The sequence below is a fragment of the Microcaecilia unicolor genome, chromosome 1 (genome assembly GCF_901765095.1).
Source record: "Microcaecilia unicolor chromosome 1, aMicUni1.1, whole genome shotgun sequence".
NCBI classification, from domain to species: domain Eukaryota; kingdom Metazoa; phylum Chordata; class Amphibia; order Gymnophiona; family Siphonopidae; genus Microcaecilia; species Microcaecilia unicolor.
Genome location: NC_044031.1, coordinates 198643787 through 198667234, shown reverse-complemented (window position 1 = coordinate 198667234; position 23448 = coordinate 198643787). Strand labels below are relative to the sequence as shown.

At 46.9% G+C, this 23448-nt stretch overlaps 1 protein-coding gene across 9 annotated transcripts in view; it reads right to left on the bottom strand.

Moving 5' to 3' along the window:
- Positions 1-23448, bottom strand: part of EZH2 (enhancer of zeste 2 polycomb repressive complex 2 subunit) — a 626582-nt gene that overhangs the window by 111694 nt on the left and 491440 nt on the right. For all 9 annotated transcript variants that reach the window (XM_030203624.1, XM_030203674.1, XM_030203633.1 and 6 more), the window contains one exon: positions 13139-13179. In XM_030203624.1, the coding sequence (XP_030059484.1) occupies positions 13139-13179 (41 nt within the window). The remainder of the gene's footprint in view (positions 1-13138; positions 13180-23448) is intronic.

The following is a 23448-nucleotide window of genomic DNA, read 5'->3' as shown; positions in this document are numbered from 1 at the left end:
GCCATCGAGGCCGCCTGAGCTCTAGTGGAGTGAGCCTTCAGCTGGATAGGCGGCACCTTCCCCGCGGCCACATAAGCCGCTGCAATGGCTTCCTTGACCCATCTTGCCACTGTAGGCTTAGCAGCCTGCAGACCCTTACGAGGACCTGCAAACAGGACAAACAGATGATCCGACTTCCGGAAATCATTGGTCACTTCCAAGTATCTGATGATGACTCGTCTCACATCCAGATATTGAGAGCAGAGTATTCCTCTGGGTAGTCCTCCCTACGAAAGGAAGGGAGACAGAGCTGCTGATTCACATGGAAGCGAGAAACAATCTTGGGCAGGAAGGAAGGCACTGTGCGAATAGACACTCCTGCCTCAGTGAACTGCAGAAAGGGCTCTCGACATGAGAGTGCCTGGAGCTCGGAAACTCTTCTGGCTGAAGTGATAGCCACCAAAAAGACTGCTTTCAACGTCAGGTCTTTCAGAGATGCCCTTGACAAGGGTTCAAAAGGCGGCTTCTGCAAGGCTCTTAGCACCAGGTTGAGATTCCACGCAGGCACCACTGAGTGCAGAGGAGGGCGCAGGTGATTAACTCCCTTGAGAAAGCGCACCACATCTGGCTGCGAAGCCAGGGAAGCACCCTTCAGGCGGCCCCTGAAGCAAGCCAGAGCCGCTACCTGGACTTTAAGGGAACTGAGCGACAGGCCTTTCTCCAGACCTTCTTGCAGGAACGCCAACACTGAAGAAATTGGAGCAGTGAAGGGAGAAAGTGAGCCTGCTTCACACCACGCTGCAAAGGTACGCCAAACCCTGGCGTAAGCCGTAGAAATAGAGCGCTTCCTCGCTCTCAGCATAGTGGCGATGACCTTGTCTGAGAAGCCCTTCTTTCTCAGACGCTGCCGCTCAATAGCCAGGCCGTAAACCAAAGGGGGAGGGATCCTCCATCACCACGGGACCCTGATGCAACAGGCCCTGCTCCACTGGCAGCCACAGAGGATCGTCCACTGAGAGCCTGATCAAGTCCGCATACCAGGGACGTCTGGGCCAGTCCGGACCCACCAGGATTATCCGGCCCGGATGCTTTGCCACCCGGTCTAGCACCCTGCCCAACATGGGCCAGGGCGGGAACACATAGAGAAGCTCCTGTGTCGGCCACTGTTGGAGAAGAGCATCTACTCCCAGGGATCGAGTGTCCCGTCCTCTGCTGAAAAAGCGCGGCACTTGGCAATTGGCCGATGACGCCATCAGATCTAGGCTCGGCTGGCCCCAGCGCTTCGTGATGTCCAAGAACGCCTGAGCAGATAGCTGCCACTCTCCGGGATCCAAGGTATGGCGACTGAGAAAGTCCGCCTTGACATTCATGACTCCGGCAATGTGGGCCGCTGACAGCTGTTCCAGGTTCGCTTCTGCCCACTGGCATAGATTCATGGCCTCCTTGGCTAGAGGGGTGCTCTTGGTACCTCCCTGGCGGTTGACATAGGCCACAGCCGTGGCATTGTCCGACAGGACCCGTACTGGCTTCAACGCCAGTACCGGGATGAACTCCAAAAGCGCCAACCGAATGGCTCTGAGTTCCAGGAGGTTGATAGACCACTTTGCCTCTGCAGGAGACCAGAGCCCCTGCGCTGTCCTTCCCAAGCAGTGGGCTCCCCAGCCCGACAAAGAGGCGTCCGTCGTGACGACAATCCACTCCGGGGTCACCAGAGGCATTCCCGCAGACAACTTGTCTGTCTGCATCCACCAGCTCAGCGCCTTGCGCACTGCTGGGTCCAAGGGAAGGCGCACAGCATAATCCTCCGACACTGGAGTCCAGCGCTGCAGCAGAGAGTGTTGTAGTGGTCTCATATGAGCCCTGGCCCAGGGCACTACTTCCATCGTGGCCGTCATAGAGCCCAACAGCTGCACATAGTCCCAAGCCCGAAGAGGAGAGGCTACTAGGAACTGGTCCACCTGAGCCTGAAGTTTGACAATCCGATTGTCTGGCAGGAACAATCTGCCCACTTGGGTGTCGAATCGAACTCCCAGATACTCCAGGGACTGAGTCGGGCGCAGCTGGCTCTTCTCCCAGTTGATGAGCAATCACCCAGTCCACAGCTTTGCCGCACTCTGAATAAGTCGTCCAGATAAGGATGGACTTGTACTCCTTCCTTTCGCAGGAAGGCCGCGATGACCACCATTACTTTGGAGAAGGTCCGCGGAGCAGTAGCCAACCCGAAAGGGAGGGCTCTGAACTGGAAGTGTCGGCCCAGGACTGCAAAACGCAGAAAGCGTTGATGAGGAGGCCAGATGGGAATATGCAGGTACTCTTCCTTGATGTCCAAGGAAGCCAAGAACTCCCCTGCCTTCACTGCCACTATAACAGAGCGGAGAGTCTCCATGCGAAAGTGCCGCACTTTCAAGGCCCGATTGACTCCTTTGAGGTCGAGGATAGGCCGGACAGAACCTCCTTTCTTTGGTACCACAAAGTAAATGGAGTAACGTCCCTTGCCAAGCTGATTTTCTGGCACCGGAACGACCGCACCCAGGCGTATCAGGTTGTCCAAGGTCTGCTGCACTGCCACAGCTTTGACCGGAGACTTGCAGGGAGAGAGTACAAACCTGTCTCTTAAGGGTCGGCAGAACTCTAGCTTGTAGCCGTCTCTGATGACTTCCAGAACCCAAGCGTCTGAAGTTACCCTGGTCCACTCGCCCAGAAACGAGGACAGGCGTCCTCCAATCTGCACTGGGCCATGGACCAGGGCCCCGTCATTGGGTACGAGACCCTGGGGGAGGACCGGAGGGCGCACCTCCGGGACGGCGGTCTCTGCGAAAGGAATGCTGCTTGGGGGAGAAGTTCCTTTTGAAGGAAGAGGGGGCAGAGGAGCCCGACTTGCCCGGGCGGTACCGACGGGCTTCCTGAAACCGTCCTCTGGAGTTACCAGGGCGAGCACCACTGGCCCGAGCCCTGACCTCTGGTAACCTCTTGCCCTTAGACGTGCCGAGATCGGTCACAATTTTGTCCAGCTCGACCCCAAAGAGCAGCTTGCCTTTAAAAGACAACTTAGCCAGGCGGGACTTAGATGCGTGGTCAGCACACCAATGCTTCAGCCAAAGCCACCGCCGCGCAGAGACTGTCTGAGCCATACCTTTAGCCGAGGCTCTCAAGACATCATACAGTAAGTCTGCCAAATAAGCCAGGCCCGATTCCAGGGCCGGCCAGTCAGCCCTCAAGGAAGGATCCGAGGGGGAAGCCCGCTGCACAATCGTCAGGCACGCCCTGGCCACATAGGAGCCACAAACTGAGGCCTGCAAACTTAAAGCAGCCGCCTCGAAGGACGACCTTAAGGCCGCCTCCAATCTTCTGTCTTGGGCGTCCTTTAGGGCCGTGCCACCTTCCACCGGCAACGCCGTTTTCTTAGTCACCGCAGTGATTAAAGAATCCACGGTAGGCCAAAGAAAGGTCTCCCGTTCACTTTCAGGCAAAGGATAGAGGCGGGACATAGCCCTAGCCACTTTGAGGCTCGCTTCCGGGACATCCCATTGAGCCGAAATCAAGGTGCGCATGGCATCATGCACGTGGAAGGTTCTAGGCGGGCGCTTCGTCCCCAGCATAATGGCGGAGCCAACAGGGGCTGAGGGAGAGACATCCTCTGGAGAGGAAATCTTCAAAATGCTCATGGCCTGCACTAACAGGTTGGGCAAATCCTCTGAGCGAAAGATCTGTGCTGCAGAGGGGTCATCCGCTCCATCCGAGCGGGAATCCGTCTCCTCCAAGGAATCCCCAAAGGACCGTTGGGAGAACTCAGATACGCTGTCCTCATCTACATCAGAGGAGACAGAGTCCTCTAAGGCCTGGAAATCCACCCGAGGGCGTTTACTTCCGGGGGCCTCAATCCCTTTATCGGACAAGGGAGCAGGGGCAGCGTTTTGCATAAGGCCTGATGCAGCAGCAAAATAAACTCGGGGGAGAAACCCCCCAGACTGTGCACTTCAGCAGCCTGGGCCACAGCCCTAGATGCACCCTCAACCGGCGCTCGCAAGAGCGGGAGAGAAACATGCTGCGCATCCAAGATGGCGTCCGGCGCGACACTCCGCGAAGGAGCCGCGCGGGAAGAACGGCGCTTAACTTTAGCCGCTTTTCTGCCGTCGCCCAAATGAAGGGCGGCCATGGCATTAACGTCTCCCACCTCAAGAAGAAGCCCAAGAAGAAGCCGTCCAAGCAGCGTGGCCGGCCAAGATGGCGGAGGCGAGCAGCGGGGGATGGGCGTTTATGGCGGGAAAAACCGCCGCACCGGAGGAAGAACCGGGACACTGACCGGCCTCCAAACTGACACCCAACAAGGGTGAATCAGACTGTAAAACCCCCGCATCCCCGCTAGATGCACACACGCGGTCCGGGGAGCGATTCTTTGCGCCCTCGCCCTCCGACACCATCAGCCACGTGGAGATCAATCGGGGAACCCCCTGCCCGCTACAAAAAGGTAAAATTACCTGCTTTCCGCTCCGAGCTGTAACGACCTGGTGTCCCAGTGAGTAGCTGCAATAAACGTTTAAATAAACGTCGAAATAAACGCCCTTAAGGACGTCCAAAATTTTTTTTTTTTTTTTTAAACGGAGCCAGCGGGAGGGGGGAGAAAAGGAGGGACCTGGCACCACCAGGTTTGCACTTGCTCAAGAAGAGCCCTCAACCCCAGGCACTCAACAAAACCTAAAAATTAGGCTTGGAGGCCTAGCCAGAGCTGCTGCTGTGTGTGACCACCACCTGCTGAGATATAGAACATACTGAGGAGTTTCCGGCAGCACATGACCACATATAGGGAGGCAAAAGGATTGCTCTCTATCTCCACCTGCTGGTAGATGGACACAACCCACCAGTCTATGGATTGATCAGCATGATGATATGGAAGGGGAAATTAAACAAAACTCTTTTATTAAACCATTACTGCAGCCTATTACCCACAGGTACAATAAACAACAAGTATAGGCTCTTTTACTCCAGAGTCAACTGTGCAGGCTTGTAAACTACTGGCATTAACCCCACAGTATGTACACATATACACCTTTCCTTGCCAGGTTTTACCACCCGGGTTTGCCTCCCACCAGACCTCAACAGTATCTTTATGTAGCTTAAAAGTCAAGCTTAGTCTACCTTGTATCAGGTTCTGGTAGCTTAATTACAAGCTATGTAGACCCTCACTCCAAGGCGGCTTCTCTCTTCCCAGGGCCTCCCTGGTGGAAACCTCTATATCGAGGCCTCCCTGAACTGATTTAATTCAGGGAATTTAATGCTCTCCTGGCCTGAGCACCGCCCCTCTGACTCAGGCTCAGCCTCGGCAGACTAGTGCCATCTACTACAAGGTGGCTGAACCGTATCAATAGTGAAAGAGTGCTCTTCTCTATACCATCCACTCCCTCACAGTCGAACACTGACTTGTCCAGTTAAAAAAAACTTAATTCATTGGTTAGTGGGAAATTGCTTGCTGTGTTAATTCCTGAAGTCCTTAGAATACTGGCCTCTCACTGTTTATTAACATACTAGTGGAACCAAGTGGAGAAGTGGCCTAGTGGTTAGGGTGGTGGACTTTGGTCCTGGGGAACTGAGGAACTGAGTTCGATTCCCAGCACAGGCAGCTCCTTGTGACTCTGGGCAAGTCACTTAACCCTCCATTGCCTGCCACATTGAGCCTGCCATGAGTGGGAAAAGTGCGGGGTACAAATGTAACAAAAAAAAAAAAAAAATTTCGTCAACAATGAAATGGGCCCTAGGAAGGCTGTCGTGTAAAATGAAGATACATACCTGTAGAAGGTATTCTCCGAGGACAGCAGGCTGATTGTTCTCATGACTGGGTGACATCCACGGCAGCCCCGAAGAACAGAATTCTTCCTAGCAATAAAAGTATGCTAGAGCCTTTGAGAGCGCGCGGGCGCGCGGCCATCTTCCCGCCCGTCGCACGAGAGTCCCATTTAGTCCTGTAACAAAGCAAAGAGGAAAAGATAACTCCTAAGGGGAGGTGGGCAGGTATGTGAGAACAATCAGCCTGCTGTCCTCGGAGAATACCTGCTACAGGTATATATATACATTTTCTCCGATGGCAAGCAGGCTGCTTATTCTCACGACTGGGGTATCCCTAGCCCCCAGGCTCACTCAAAACAACAAAGAAAGGTCAATTGGGCCTTGCAACAGCGAGGACATAACAAAGATTGACCTACGAAGAAACATCTGAGAGTGTAGCCTGGAACAGAACAAAATGAGCCTGGGGGGGGGGGGGGGGGGGGGGGGGGGAGGGAGTTAGATTCTAAACCACGAACAGATTCTGCAGCACCGACTGCCCAAACCAATTGTTGCGTCGGCTATCCTGCTGGAGGCAGTAGTGAGATGTGAATGTGTGGACTGATGACCACGTCGCAGCCTTGCAAATCTCTTCTATAGTGGCTGACTTCAAGTGGGCCACTGACGCTGCCATGCCTCAAACACTATGAGCCGTGACATGACCCTCAAGAGTCAGCCCAGCTTGGGCATAAGTGAAGGAAATGCAATCTGCTAGCCAATTGGAAATGGTGCGTTTCCCGACAGCAACTCCCCTTCTGTTGGGATCAAAAGAAACAAACATTTGGGCGGACTGTCTGAAGGGGCTTGTCCGCGCCACATAAAAGGCCAATGCTCTCTTGCAGTCCGTGTGCAATTGATGTTCAGCAGGGCGGGTATGAGGACAGGGAAAGAATGTTGGCAAGACAATTGACTGGTTCAGATGGAACTCCGACACCACCTTCAGCAAGAACAGGGTGAGTGCGGAGGACTACTCTATTATGATGAAACTTAGTATATTTTGTATTTTTTTTTTATTTTAGTTACATTTGTACCCCGCGCTTTCCCACTCATGGCAGGCTCAATGCAGCTTACATATATAGGTACTTATTTGTACCTGGGGCAATGGAGGGTTAAGTGACTTGCCCAGAGTCACAAGGATCTGTGTCTGAAGTGGGAATCAAACTCAGTTCCTCAGTTCCCCAGGACCAGAGTCCACCACCCTAACCACTAGGCCACTCCTCCACTCCTAGGAAGCATGGGCTACCAAGGCTTGAACCTCACTGACTCTATGAGCTGAAGTAACAGCCACCAAGAAAATGACCTTGCAGGTCAAGTGCTTCAGATGGCAGGAATTCAGTGGCTCAAAAGGAGGTTTCATCAGCTGGGTGAGAACGACATTGAGATCCCATGACACCGGAGGAGGTTTGACAGGAGGCTTTGATAAAAGCAAACCTCTCATGAATTGAACGACTAAAGGCTGTCCAGAGATAGGCTTACCCTCCACACGATAATGAAAAGAACTAATTGCACTAAGGCGAACTCTTACGGAGTTGGTCTTGAGACCAGACTCTGACAGGTGTAGAAAGTATTCAAGCAGGGTCTGTGTAGGACAAGAGCGAGGATCTAGGGCCTTCCTGTCACACTAGACGGCAAACCTCCTCCATTTAAAAGAGTAACACTTCTTCGTGGAATCTTTTCTGGAAGCAAGAAAGACTCAGCAGACACCCTCAGAAAGACCCAAGGAGGCGAAGTCTACGCCCTCAACATCCAAGCCGTGAGAGCCAGAGACTGGAGGTTGGGATGCAGAAGTGCCCCCTCATTCTGAGTGATGAGGGTTGGGAAATACTCCAATCTCCACAGTTCTTCGGAGGACAACTCCAGAAGTAGAGGGAACCAAATCTGATGTGGCCAAAAAGGCACAATCAGGATCATGGTCCCGCAGTCTTGCTTGAGTTTCAGCAAAGTCTTCCCCACCAGAAGTATGGGAGGATACACATACAGAAGGCCCTTCCCCCAATGCAGGAGAAAGGCATCTGACGCTAGTCTGTCGTGGGCCTGAAGTCTGGAACAGAACTGAGGGACTTTGTGATTGAGCTGAGTGACAAAAAGATCCACCGAGGGGGTGCCCCACGCTCGGAAGATCTTGCGGACTACGGCCGAATTGAGCGACCAGTCGTGAGGCTGCATTATCCTGCTCAATCTGTCGGCCAGACTGTTGTTTACACCTGCCAGATATGTGGCTTGGAGAAGCATGCCATGCTGGCGTGCCCAAAGCCACATCCTGACGGCTTTCCAACACAGGGGGCAAGATCCGGTGCCCCCCTGCTTGTTGATGTAATACATGGCAACCTGATTGCCTGTCCGAATTTGAATAATTTGATTGGACAGCTGATCTCTGAAAGCCTTTAGAGCATTCCAGATCGCTCGCAACTCCAGGAGATTGATCTGAAGATCCGATTCCTGGAGGGACCAAACTCCTTGGGTGTGAAGCCCATCTACATGCGCTCCCCACCCCAAGAGGGATGCATCCGTTGTCAGCACTTTTTGAGGCTGAGGAATTTGGAAAGGACATCCCAAGGTCAAATTGCACCGAATCGCCCACCACCGAAGGGAATTGTGAAAGTTGGTGGACAGCTGGATCACATCCTCTAGGTTCCCTGCAGCTTGATACCACTGGGAAGCTAGGGTCCATTGAGCCGATCTCATATGAAGACGAGCCATGGGAGTCACATGCACTGTGGAGGCCATATGGCCTAGAAGCCTCAACATCTGCCGAGCTGTGATCTGCTGAGATGCTCTGGCCCTGGAAACTAGAGACAGAATGTTGTCTGCCCTCGCCTTGGGGAGATAGGCATGAGCCGCCTGTGAGTCTAGCAGAGCTCCTATGAATTCTAATTTTTGAACTGGAAGAAGATGGGACTTCGGATAATTTAGGACAAACTCCAATAGCTCCAGAAGTTGAATAGTCATCTGCATGGACTGCAGAGCTCCTGCCTCTGAGGTGTTCTTCACCAGCCAATCGTCGAGATAAGGGAACATATGCACTCCAAGTCTGCATAGCGACGCTGCAACTACTGCCAGGCATTTTGTAAATACTCTGGGCGCAGACACGAGACCAAAGGACAGCACACAATACTGGAAGTGCTGTGTTCCCAGACAAAATCGAAGATACTTCCTGTGAGTTGGAAGAATCGGGATGTGTGTATAAACATCCTTTAAATCCAGAGAGCATAGCCAATCGTTTTCCTGAATCATGGGAAGAAGGGTGCCCAGGGAAAGCATCCAGAACTTTTCTCGGACCAGGAATTTGTTCAGGGCCCTTAGGTCTAGGATGGGACGCATCACACCTGTTTTCTTTTGCACAAGAAAGTACCTGGAATAGAATCCCAGCCCTTCTTGCCCTGGTGGAACGGGCTTGACTGCATTGGCGCTGAGAAGGGCGGAGAGTTTCTCTGCAAGTACCTGCCTGTGCTGGAAGTTGAAAGACTGAGCTCCCGGTGGGCAATCTGGAGTTGTGGAGATCAAATTGAGGGAGTATCCTAACCAGACTATTTGAAGAACCCACCGATCGGAGGTTATGAGAGGCCACCTTTGGTGGAAAAATGTTAAACTCCTCCCGACCGGTAGATCATCCGGCACAGGTACTTTTATGGCGGCTATGCTCATCCGGAGCCAGTCAAAAGCCCGTCCCTTGCTTTTGTTGGGGAGTTGCAGGGGCCGACCTGGGCGCATGTTGTTGACGCGAACAAGCGTGCTGGGGCTGAGCCTGAGAAGGCTGTTGGGAAGATGGAGTGTACCTACGCTTATTGTAAGTATAGGGAACATTCCTCCTTCCCCAGAAAAAACGTCTACCTGTTGAGGTAGATGATGAAGGCGCCCGGTGGGAGAGCTTGTCGAGGGCGGTTTCCCACTGGTGGAGCTGTTCTACCACCTGCTCGACCTTCTCGCCAAACATATTATCCCCCCGGCAAGGAACATCCGCAAGCCGATGTAGGGTCCGATTGTCCAGGTCAGAGGCACGCAGCCATGAAAGTCTGCGCATCACTATACCCTGAGCAGCGAACCTGGATGCCACATCAAAAGTGTCATAAGCAGGACAGGAACTTACAACACGCCTTCAGCTGCCTGACCACCTCCTGAAAAGGCCTGGAGTGCTCCGCAGGGAGCTTGTCCACCAAGTCCACCAGTTGCTTCACATTGTTCCGCATATGAATGCTCGTGTAGAGCTGGTAAGACTGAATTTTGGACACGAGCATAGAGGACTGGAAGGCCTTCCTCCCAAAAGAGTCCAGGGTTCTAGACTCTCATCCCGGGGGCACCGAGGCAAAATCCCTAGAACTCCTGGCTCTCTTGAGAGTGGAATCCACAACCATAGAGTCGAGAGGTAACTGCGTCATCATCAACTCAGGGTCTCTGTGAATCCGATACTGGGACTTAGCTTTTTTGGGAATGGTGGGATTAGTTAATGGTTTCATCCAGTTCCTAAGCAAGATCATTATGCAAAGGAGCAGTGGATGACTCCTTAGGTGGCGAAGGATAGTCAAGGACCTCGAGCATCTCAGTCCTGGGCTCATCCTCAGTTACCACAGGGAAAGGAACAGCCACAGACATCTCCCGGACAAATGAAGAGAAAAAAAGACTCTCCGGGGGAGAAAGCTTTCTTTCTGGTGAAGGAGTGGGATCAGAGGGAAGACCACAAGACTCCTCAGACGAGAAATATCTGGGATCTTCCTCTTCCCCCCACGAGGCATCCTCCTCGGTGTCGGACAAAAGTTCACGAACTGAAGTCCGAAACCGGGCCCATCTCGACTCCAAGGAACCACGTCCTCGATGATGACGTCAAGAGGTCAACTCCCGTGCCAGCAGCAATGACGCTCCCTCCAACGACATCGGCAGGGAGTCGACCTGTGTGGCAGCCGAAGCCCATACCGCAAGTGGCACCGATGTCGGAGACCTCACCACGGGCGGAGAGCCAGCTGACACTTCCATCAATGGTACTGAGGGCGCAAGCACCCCCGGTACCGGCACAGACTGACGCAGCAGCCCTTCCAGAAGACCTGGAAGGATGGATCAGATGCGCTCGTCAAGAGTGTCTGCCGGGAAAGGCTGTGGGACCGGTGCAGGAGTCGGAGGCAGAATCTGCAAAGAGCGAAGAGGCGGTACCGGGCTGCCCGACACCTCTTGAATGGTGAGTGGTCCTCCCGGTGTCGACGCTTCTCGGGTGCCGAGTCCTTCAATGCCACGGAGCACCCGGTACCGTGTCTGGAAGGAGACCGATGTCGATGCTTCTTAGCCTTCGCTCGAGGCAAGCCATCGGTACTCCTTGGTACCGATGAGGACGTGGAATCCACACGCCTCCTTGGGGTCGGGTCCAAAAGAGGTTGGTCCCGATGGGCCTGCACTGCAGGAGTCTTCGAGGCTGGTGGAGACCCACTCGACAGCTCACTACTCCCAGCGTGCGATGGTCTGCGGTCAGCCATTACCTGCACTCCCGATGTCGATGCCATCTCCGGTGCCGACATCAATGCCGCCGACCTCAGTACCACTGTCGACGTTGACGCCGAAGTGCCGGGCAAAGCTCCAAACAGACGGTCCTGCTGAGCTTGTCTCAACGCCTGTGTCCGCTTTTTAATGCTGAGACACAACTTACATGCGTCTGGGCAATGGTCGGGCCAAAGGCACTGGATACACCACGCGTGGGGATTGGTAAACGGGACTCTCGCGTGACAGGCGGGAAGATGGCCGCGCGCACTCGAAGGCTCTAGCAAATTTTGTTGCTAGGAAGAATTCTGTTCTTCAGGGCTGCCGTGGACGTCACCCAGTCGTGAGAACAAGCAGCCTGCTTGTCCTTGGAGAAGCGGTTTTTTTCTCTCTCCCCCTGCCCTCCCCTCCATGTCCAGCGATTCTTCCCTACCCTCTCATCCTATCCCATGCCCTCCATGTCCACCGATTCTCCTCTTCCCTGCCCTCCCATCCACGTCCTGCGATTCTCTCCTCTCCTCCCATCTCATCCATGTCCATCGATTCTCCCCTCCCCTCCCCTCAATGTCCCGCGATTCTCTCCTCCCCTCCATGTCCAGTGATTTATACCTGAACGTTCTCTGGCTGGCTGGCTGGCTGGCTTCAGTTCTGTTCATAACATCTCCTGACGTCAGCTCGCCTCCAGAATTCCCTTCCCTCTCACTGTTCCGCCCCGTCTGACGTCATTACGTGTTTACGCGAGGGCGGGACAGTGAAAGGGAAGAGAACACTTGAGGCTTGCTGACGTCAGGAGATGTTACGAACCCAGCCAGCTAGCCAGCCAGCCAGCCAACCAGAGAACATTGGAGGTACAAATTATTATATGGGATAAGGGCCAAGATCTCTAAAGGCAAGAACCTTAACATTTTAAGATTTTACCTATCACCATAAACTAGAGAGCTGCACAGAATGGGATTAGCGGGAATACCCTCCAGATTCATGGGACACTTGCGGAGATGGATGCAGGGTGGGGGTCCCACGGAGATGGACGCAGGTCCTGCAGTGTTCCCACAGAAGTACAGTGCCAGGCCAGCCTACCTATCCTTTCCTTGTATTTCTAAGCTATATTCTAAGCTATTTTAGCTATTATAATAGCACAAAAAAATTAATGGATATAGTTACTATTAAGTTGGGTTATTTTACCACAAGTTGATTTATTTTTCTACAGGGGATGGGGTAGGGATGGAGAAAATTCCAGTAAGGACGGGCGGAGGCGAGTAAAATTTCTGTCCCTGTGCAACTCTTTACCATAAATCTTTCCAAGTTGAAGAATTCAAAAGGAACTTTGGCATTCTTGTAACAATAGAAACAGTGAATATATACACTCCTGTATATATTATTAAATGACCTTCTCTCTAGCTTACACAATTACTGCCTCCTTTGAAAGCATGCACAACAAATTTAAGTCATTCATGGATTCATCATCAAATGTTAATTATGGTGCCTTGGTATAGAATAGGGGTGGGCAACCGTGGTCCTCAAGGGCCACAACACAGTCAGGTTTTCAAGAATTCCATAATGAATATGCATGAGATCTATTTGAATATAATGGAAGCAGTACATGCAAATACATCTCATGCATATTCATTGTGAAAGTCTTAAAAACGTAACTGGGTTGTGGCTCTCGAGGACTGTTGTTGTCCACCCTGGATTAGAATGAGATAATAGAAGCTAACAGTGGACAAGGATAGCATATATAGATATAGTTATCCAAAATAATAGAGAAAGAATTATGAAAAATATTGAGTGCCTGGATATATTTTTTATTTTGCAAGTAATGTATAATAGATTACTAGTTGTAGATACAAATTTTAAATAAGTGGTGGAATATAAAATTGCTAACCTTTTTTAAGTTGTATCTTTCTGCAGTGTGCAGCCCACAACCTGCAAAATATATATAAAAAAAAAAAGGTTAATAAAAACAAATAAAAATGCTTCTTTTACATTGGAGAACACAAAAACAGCATCTGCCCAACCTGTATGAACGTATATTGCCTCAGTTAAGGGCAATACTATTGTTGGGGCAAGTTTTAAAGAGCCATAGTCCTTGTACGCTATAGGCACCTTATACCCAAGGATACATAGGCATATTTTGAGAATGCAGACTGGCAGTGGTACAGCCTTGCACACTGAGAGAACGAATTTGCTTTGACTTTAAAGTACAAACGTACCTGTATAAAGTTCGCATCGACTTTCCCTTTCAACATCTTTTTGTGCCTTTTTCAAAGTAGATAAAAGTAAAATCGGTGGAGGGGAGTGATTTTTCTGCAGCTACAAGCTTTACAAGTGAATGAAAGCGCCACTAGCTCATTAGTATCAAAGATGGGGAAATGCCTCCAAATGGGTTAGTTTTGTGCATACCTTACTTCTAAGCAATTAATGCTCTCCATAATACCTGCATTGTGCTGGGACTATGAGGATTTCCATGCTGTAGTCAAGAGCAGATAAACTTTCTGTAAAGTTCTAGAGCCTGCAACAAAGGTACTGATGATTTTGTCCATTGTGTTTTTATATCCACAAAATTGACTAAAACTGGTAGATCTTGTGCTTGCTATTTGAATTTGACTGTATCAAGCAAAATATATTTTTTTCAAATTTTATGTTGAGTATGGAAAAATTATATCTTACTTGATAATTTTCTTTCCTTTAATCATAGCAGACAAATCTAGAGATTTGTGGATTATGGCCTACCAGCAGGTAGAGATAGAGGACAACAACTGAACTCTGTCAGATAGGACGGTAAGCAACTTGGAACCCGATGCACAAAGCTTACTGTGCAAGCAACATCTGATTTAGACTGGATCTAGCCAGTTTAGTGTTCACATTATTCAGTGAGCAATGCACAAAGGGATTCTGCATTGATCTTACCGTTCACGGTAGCAGCCAACGATAATCCTATGCAAACATATTACAATGAGCTGATTATTATTAAAATGAGCATTCCGAGTGATAGTATAGGAGAAAGTGGTATGTTTGACCACGGAACACCAAAAACTGGTTAGATTGATCTTAAAAACACTTGTTTATTGGTGAAAAAAGACTTGACACAAACGTTGTGTTTCGGCCGTTAGGCCTGCATCAGGAGTCTACAAAACACATATATACACGTATACATTAGTAAAAACGTATTAAATCTATATCACAAATAAAACAGAAAACTAAAATATAATATTAAACAATTTTAAAAATTATGATGAATAATAATACAGGCTAAAAAATAAACTGAAACGATAATCAAAGAATATATATCAATGTAAAATGCTCTTGTGTCAACCATAGAATGGTACATTGAAGGTGAAGAATAATATTACATTAAATATGTGTGCAATCCCTTATGGATAAGTGAATAAAAACATTAATGAATGAATAAAACATCTCCCTTAAGTATTTTTTCTTTTTCACAGTATTTTTCTTACACAGACTTGCCTATAACATAATTTTATCCTTTGTCATTGTTTATTTTTTTAACTACCTTTCATTTTTATTTTTAATCACTTATTTTCTATTTTTTTATTTATTTTTTATTGTTTTTTTGTTTTAATTTTTAGTTTTTTAATTTTTTCCATCCATTAAGCACCAACATTTTCTTCATTGCAACACATCCTTGTTTTTCGTCATCGGCTTTTTCCATTTTTTTCTACTTACATACTGTCCACCCCTTCCCATCCTCCCATTTTCACCCATCTTCTTCATGTCCTCTCTTTCCCCCCCTTCCCCCCCTTTTTTCATGACCTCTTTCCTTTTCCTCCTCCCCTCCCCCTTTTTGCCCTCCCTTTTTTCTCTTCCCCCCATTTCCTTCATTCATTTTTTTATCTTTCAAAACCAAACACAACACTAATGTTTAAAGCCATGTCACACCCATAGACATGGCTTTTTATTAACAACATTAAATTACAGCAATATCTTCACACACTGTTTACTTTATTTTATTTTTAATTTTGTTCATCAACCATTTATGTATCTCTCATTTTCTTAAACATACACTTCCATACTTACATTTATCACTTTAAATAAGGTTGCTTATTTTTTCTGTTTTTAGACATCCGATAGCATCATCATCAATCCATACTTTCATCAATCCACACATTCTCCATTTCCTAGTACCGTCATCTACATACATTTTTCTTTCCTAGTACCGTCATCTACTTTCATTCATCACATCATTCAATCAGCTGGTATATCAGGTGTTTTCCAAATTTTCTTCTTTTTTCTCTAGAAACAAATATTTGATTACACCATTTCTTTATTAATCATAATTTCTTCCCTTTTTTCATTTTTAGATTTTTAATTTCACTTGTTTACTTTTCGGTTTTAATTGCGATTGTCCATCGACGTCATTTACGCCCGTTTTGGCACCTTTTCAGTTTTTTAAGGGACCATTCATCCAAACCAGAACTTTTTTGCTTCACGCTGGCACTCCAATTGTCTACGAGCAAGTTTCTTTGAAAAGGTCTTTTTAAAGGTAAACTGTTTAACTACCCTTTTATCATGTTAAAGCATTTCATTAAGAACCTCTTTATATTCGTGCCCCTAGCAAGGAGTATATTTTAACATAACGATGTGGTTTCCCCCCCCCCCCCACCCCTTCCGTTTTTTTGTTTGATGTTTTACTTTGTTTTTCCGTTTTATTTCCTTCATTGACACCTGTTATGATTGTGGTCATAACCCCTCTCAAACTTACCTTTTTCCTGGTGGTCAGCTTAGCTGGCTTCTGTTTCTTTTGTTTGTCCTTTCTGAGCTGGCTCTCTCTCTCTCTGTGCTGGCAGCTTCCAGCAGCATGACTCTAATTGTTTCACTTTACTACAGCTGTGTGTGGGGACTGAGCTGCTCTACCTCTCTTTGGGTGTACTGGCTTCAAGTGCTTCACGGTGCTGCATTGGTGCGGGTTGGGCTTCTATGGGTTTCAGTGTGCTCTCTGTGTTTCAGTGTGCTGCCTGGGTCTAGGGAGTGTGACGTCATCAGGGAGGGCCTTGATAAGGAAGTGGTGTTCTTTCCTTCAGAGCCTTTGCAACGGTTGTGTTTGCTTTAGGTAGGGTGGTGCACTGTGCACTTCTGACTTTGTGTCTAGTTTCCCTGCTTGCTTTTGCTAAGGTCCGGGTTAGTGTTAGTGCAGTGTGCACTGGTGACTGTGTGTTTAGCTTTCCTCCTTTTCCCTTGTAGCTCCCTTGCTTTCCTTTTGGGTTTTGGTGCTGTAGGAAGCACTGCTAGTTTGCTGTTAGAAGTACTTCTGGTTTTGGTGCTGTAGGAAGCACTTCAGTTTGCTGTTAGAAGTACTTCTGGTTTTGGTGCTGCAGGAAGCACTGCTAGTTTGCTGTTAGAAGTACTTCTGGGTTTGATGCTGTTAGAGGCACTTCAGTTCGCTGTGAGAAGTACTTCTGTAGCTTGGTGCTTAGTGGCACCTGGGTTAGGTTAGTGCGGTGGTGCACTGCTGTAGCGTGGGGGCTTAGGAAGCTCCTTTGCTAGCTTGTGTATTTAGCTTTCCTGCTTTTCCTTTGTGGCTTCCCTGCTTTCCCTTGTAGTGAGTGTTTAGTAGCACTGCTGTTGGTTCACTGTTAGGAACCTCTTGTTAGTTTAGTACTTGGAGCACTTCTGTTGCAAGCTTGTTCAAGGATCCTGGTCCCTGTGTTATCCGGTATCTGGTAAGTCCTGCCGACCACTCGAACCCAAGGGCTCAACCCTTGGGGGGCAGGGGTTGTGGCCAAGCACATGTGAAGCTGTTCAGACCAGTCCAGTGTGCTCCAGTCCAGTGTGTTCCGGTCCAGTGTGTGTTCCAGTCTGGTGCGCTCCAGTCCAGTGTGTGCCGGTCCGGTGTGTGTTCCAGTCCTGTGTCCTCCAGTCCGGGGGATTGCAGTCCAGTGTTCCAGTCCTGTGTCCTCCAGTCCAGGGGATTCCAGTCTGTGTGTTCCGGCTCGCTGGGTGGTGCCTGCAGTCCCTGCCGGTGCCGGTGTGCTTGCCCAGCATTGGTTGGTGGGTTTTGCCTGCTGCTGTTGCTCCTCGTCAGCAGCCCAAGGGCTCACGTTTGCTCCAGAGCCCGGCCCCGCGGGCTCTGAACCTGAGAACACCTCTGTGCTGCTACAGACCCACCTCGTAGATCAACACACCACTCTTTCAACGTTTGCATCAGCTGTTCTCCAGTGACTGAGGTCAGTATCAGGCTAATAAGTTTGTGCACAGATTTCAGTGCAACGTCTACTTTTAGTTACAATGTGGCTTCCCCTTTTTGGTTTGATTTCTCATTTTGTTTTTGCCACTTTGTTTTTCCTTATTTCTTTTTTTTCCTGCACTACTGTTCCCCACAACTTACCATACTGCGATGTAATTCCACACTCATCGCCAATACGTTTGTGTAGCAACAGACCCTTTATATGGATCACCGTACCACATTGATTTAAATGTTTGTATCAGCTGTTCTCGGCCAGGTCAGTATTAGCGTAATCTTTTTACGCATATTTATATTTTAAGCCACTCACACACCCTGCAAAGAAGCGTTTAGCATGCTAAAAGCAATATATCCGGTCAAGCCACTCAGTAGATGCTACTTTTCTGCATATACACATGTATGTGTGCATATATATTTATAGTGTGTGCATACATGTGCATATCTTGAACATGGTGCTTGACACACATATTTTTTACATCACTTCCTAATATTCATTTCACACTTTCTGGTTCATTTCATTTTTATTTGTCCGTCATCTACTCCCTCCCTTCCCTCCCCCTTTTCCCCTCTCCCCTTCCCCCACTTTTTTCTTTTTTTTCATATCCCCTCTTCCTTCCTTCCTTTTCCCCCCTTCTTTCTTCCTTCTTTTTCCCCCCTTTTCCCTTCCTTCCCCCCCCGCCCCCTCGCTCTTCCGTTTTCCCCTCCTCCCCCCCCCCCCCCCGTTTTTCTCTCTCGTTTTTTCTTGTTCTTTTTTTTCTCTTTCTTCATTTCCTTTTTTCTCTTCCTTCTTTCCTCTTGGTAGTTTCTTCACATCCACTGATATATCCCATTTTTTGAATAATCCTTCAGGATTACAAACCATTTTGTTTCAACCATTTTTATTGTCATTTTTTATCATTTATTATTTTTTAATATTTTTTCTTTTTTCCTTTTTTATTTATTATCTATTTGTTACCTTTTACCTAATTTCCAGTTGCCATATACTATACCCACTTTTTATGTTTTGTGTGCTTAATGTTTTAACAAACTAGCATTTTTTACAAATTAAATTAACTTCATATCACACATATTGAAATACAAGATATACTTTTTTGTACTTTTTGTAGAAGGTATATAGATATATGATGTGCATAGGTTTAGAAAGAAATATTTCTGCAAGTGTATATGATTGCATATATGTGTATATATACAGAAAAAGAGAGAGAGAGAGAGATAACCATTAGTGTACCATACAAAAAATGCATATTTTTAAAACCTTGTATTTTTAATCTCTATGTTTTATTCATTCACTACTGTTTTTATTCACTTATCCATAAGGGATTACACACATATTTAATGTAATATTATTCTTCACCTTCAACGTACCATTCTATGGTTGACAGAAGAGCATTTTACGTGTAAACACACATATAATGTTATATGGTTATGTATAGAATTACATATATACACACACACACACACACAAAAAAAAAAAATATATATATATATATATATTTTTTTTCTTTCTATCATTGATATATATATTCTTTGATTATCGCTTCAATTTCTTTTTTAGCCTGTATTATTATTCACCATAATTTTTTAATTGTTTAATATTATATTTTAGTTTTCTGTTTTATTTGTGATATAGATTTAATACGTTTTTACTAATGTATATGTGTATATATGTGTTTTGTAGACTCCTGATGCAGGCCTAACGGCCGAAACACAACGTTTGTGTCGAGTCTTTTTTCACCAATAAACAAGTGTTTTTAAGATCAATCTATCCAGTTTTTGGTGTTCCATGGTCAAACATCCCACTTTCTCCTATACCTGTACTCTCCCGTGGGGCATTTGAGTTCTCCGCTTGTTTGCGGATTTGTTCGAACACATTCCGAGTGATGTACAGCCATTACCAAGTAATGCATAGAAAGGAGTGCCTAACTTTAACATGTGAAATTTTCTGGGAGGTCTGGAGCTATCATAGTATGACAGCGACTTATTGGTGGAGTAGTCTGTTGTCATATTTTAATAGTATTTGTACGTGTGTGTTAAAAATGCCATGTGCATGTATCTTGTACGTAACAGCACTGTGAAAAAATTGTTATAGAACAAAAAAAATAAAAAAACCTGAAGCATGTTGTGGAGGCACATCATGGCAGCCGCAACTGGAAAAAAAAAAGCTACATATGGCTTTCATACATGCACATGCACATATAAACAATATACCTCCTGGGGTGTAAAAAAGTTGTCATGGAACTAAAAAAAAAAAAAAAAAAAAGCCTAAAGTACATTGTGGAGGCACATTCACTGCACACGCATTATAGCTTTTTTTTTCTTGGCCATGCATATAGCATCAATGCTTAGCGAGTGACTGTTCTATGCATGCGCTAGGCACTTTCCCTACCAGGCTGCTATTGCGTTCATTCATTTGCATGCGATTTCCTTTCAGCATCGCTTGCCATTTCAAAATTAGTAACTTCAACTGCTTATCTAAATGCATGTAATTTTAAATGGCAACTTTTGAGCGCTGGGCCCTTGGTCAGTCAGCATTTCTCATAAGAGAGAAGAATAAGCCATAAGAAACATCCCCTTTCTCATAGAAAAAAGGAACAAATAACACAGTATCAAGAACAGAAGAAACAGGAATTGGAAGCAACAGTCCTAAACAGAGAAACCAATTGAACTAATAAAGTTGCTAAGGGTGGGCCTCTGGAGTCATCTGCAGTGATTAAAGGAAAGAAATTTATCAGGTAAGGCATAATCTGTCCTTCCTTATCATCATCATCAGATGAATCTAGAGACTTGTGGGATCTAGCAAAGCAGTCCTTAAAATACAGCAGGCAACAGAAGTACATAAGTACATAAGTAGTGCCATACTGGGAAAGACCAAAGGTCCATCTAGCCCAGCATCCTGTCACCGACAGTGGCCAATCCAGGTCAAGGGCACCTGGCACGCTCCCCAAACGTAAAAACATTCCAGACAAGTTATACCTAAAAATGCGGAATTTTTCCAAGTCCATTTAATAGCGGTCTATGGACTTGTCCTTTAGGAATCTATCTAACCCCTTTTTAAACTCCGTCAAGCTAACCGCCCGTACCACGTTCTCCGGCAACGAATTCCAGAGTCTAATTACACGTTGGGTGAAGAAACATTTTCTCCGATTCGTTTTAAATTTACCACACTGTAGCTTCAACTCATGCCCTCTAGTCCTAGTATTTTTGGATAGCGTGAACAGTCGCTTCACATCCACCCGATCCATTCCACTCATTATTTTATACACTTCTATCATATCTCCCCTCAGCCGTCTCTTCTCCAAGCTGAAAAGCCCTAGCCTTCTCAGCCTCTCTTCATAGGAAAGTCGTCCCATCCCCACTATCATTTTCGTCGCCCTTCGCTGTACCTTTTCCAATTCTACTATATCTTTTTTGAGATACGGAGACCAGTACTGAACACAATACTCCAGGTGCGGTCGCACCATGGAGCGATACAACGGCATTATAACATCCGTACACCTGGACTCCATACCCTTCCTAATAACACCCAACATTCTATTCGCTTTCCTAGCCGCAGCAGCACACTGAGCAGAAGGTTTCAGCGTATCATCGACGACGACACCCAGATCCCTTTCTTGATCCGTAACTCCTAACGCGGAACCTTGCAAGACGTAGCTATAATTCGGGTTCCTCTTACCCACATGCATCACTTTGCACTTGTCAACATTGAACTTCATCTGCCACTTGCACGCCCATTCTCCCAGTCTCGCAAGGTCCTCCTGTAATCGTTCACATTCCTCCTGCGACTTGACGACCCTGAATAATTTTGTGTCATCGGCGAATTTAATTACCTCACTAGTTATTCCCATCTCTAGGTCATTTATAAATACATTAAAAAGCAACGGACCCAGCACAGACCCCTGCGGGACCCCACTAACTACCCTCCTCCACTGAGAATACTGGCCACGCAATCCTACTCTCTGCTTCCTATCTTTCAACCAGTTCTTAATCCATAATAATACCCTACCTCCGATTCCATGACTCTGCAATTTCTTCAGGAGTCTTTCGTGCGGCACTTTGTCAAACGCCTTCTGAAAATCCAGATATACAATATCAACCGGCTCCCCATTGTCCACATGTTTGCTTACCCCCTCAAAAAAATGCATTAGATTGGTGAGGCAAGACTTCCCTTCACTAAATCCGTGCTGACTTTGTCTCATCAGTCCATGTTTTTGTATATGCTCTGCAATTTTATTCTTAATAATAGCCTCCACCATCTTGCCCGGCACCGACGTCAGACTCACCGGTCTATAATTTCCCGGATCTCCTCTGGAACCCTTCTTAAAAATCGGAGTAACATTGGCTACCCTCCAGTCTTCCGGTACTACACTCGATTTTAGGGACAGATTGCATATTTCTAACAGTAGCTCCGCAAGTTCATTTTTTAGTTCTATTAATACTCTGGGATGAATACCATCAGGTCCCGGTGATTTACTACTCTTCAGCTTGCTGAACTGACCCATTACATCCTCCAAGGTTACAGAGAATTTGTTTAGTTTCTCCGACTCCCCCGCTTCAAATATTCTTTCCGGCACCGGTGTCCCCCCCAAATCCTCCTCGGTGAAGACCAGAAACACCAGTGGAGAGAACTGATGCTGCAAAATATGCTTCTGATCAAGTTGCACTATCCAAATGGTAATGTTTAGAAAACGTGTGTAAAGAGGACCAAGAAGCAGATCTACAAATCTCTTCCATAGAAAAGGTACAAGACACTGCCCGTGAAGTTGAAATTGCCTTGGTAGACTGAGCCCTCAAGGAAGTAGGAAGCTGTTTACCCTAAAGAATATATGCTGCAGAAAGGATTCCTCTATGCAATCGTTACCTTTATCTGGGCCCCCAAATATGACAAAAAGATGATCTGAGTTGCAAATTTCATTAGTGACCTCGTACTGGAGAAGAACTCAGCGCACATCGAGATGGCACGTTGAGTCAAATTCCCTCCCACATTCTTCTCTTCTAAAGGATAGCAGGAACAACGGCTGACTGATGTGAAAGGAAGAGATGATCTTTGGCAGGAAGGATGGCACAGTTCTGAAAGTCACACAAGCCTCAGAGAAACTAAAGAATGGATCCCTGTAGGACAAGGCCTGAAGCTCAAGGATTCTCTTAGCAGAACTAAAAGCCACCAGAAAAACAGACTTCAAAGTAAGGTCCTTTAAGGTAGCTTTCTTCAACGGCTTGAAGGGAAACTTCTGAAGGGTCTTCAGCAGCAGATTAAAACTCCATGCAGGGCAAGGAGGATGAAACAGAGGCTGACTGCTCTAAGAAAACACACCACATCAGAATGAGCAGCCAGGGAGGAATGCGAAAGACATCCACGATTACAAGCCAAAGCCGCCACTTGAACATAGAGAGTTATAAGCCAGACCCTTTTTAAAACCTTCTTGCAAAAAATGCCAAAATTTGAGGAAAGAAGACTAAGGAGGACAAATCGCCCTTTACGAACACCATGCTTCAAACACTGTCCACACACGAGCATATGCAGAAGAACAAGAACTCTCATCAAAAGGATACCCTTTCTTCCTTAACTGTGACCTCTCAAAAGCCAAGCTATAAGATCAAATGAGTAGAGAATTTCACCTTCCCGTCACCACAGGCTCTGTCCTCATCTGCACAAGTCTCGGACACCTATGATTTTATATTTAAATCTTTTTTTTATTAAAGTATAAAAAGGAACAATATCCTATATAACTGTTGTTTATAAATCACAAATAAAAAAACAATAATAACAATGAACAACTGAAATAACCCCGTCCCTGCCACACTCATCCCTTCCAACCCCAACAATATCTGACTTCTTTTACCCCAAGGACCCCTAATCCACCCTGTTAAAATGCCCAGGGGGGGACAAAATACAACCTGCACTGTATGCCCTAGCAGGGGAGAAATATGCCCTATGAAGCACTGTTATGATTTTTTTAATCTATGGATGAATAATAAGTCATCACATGAATGTA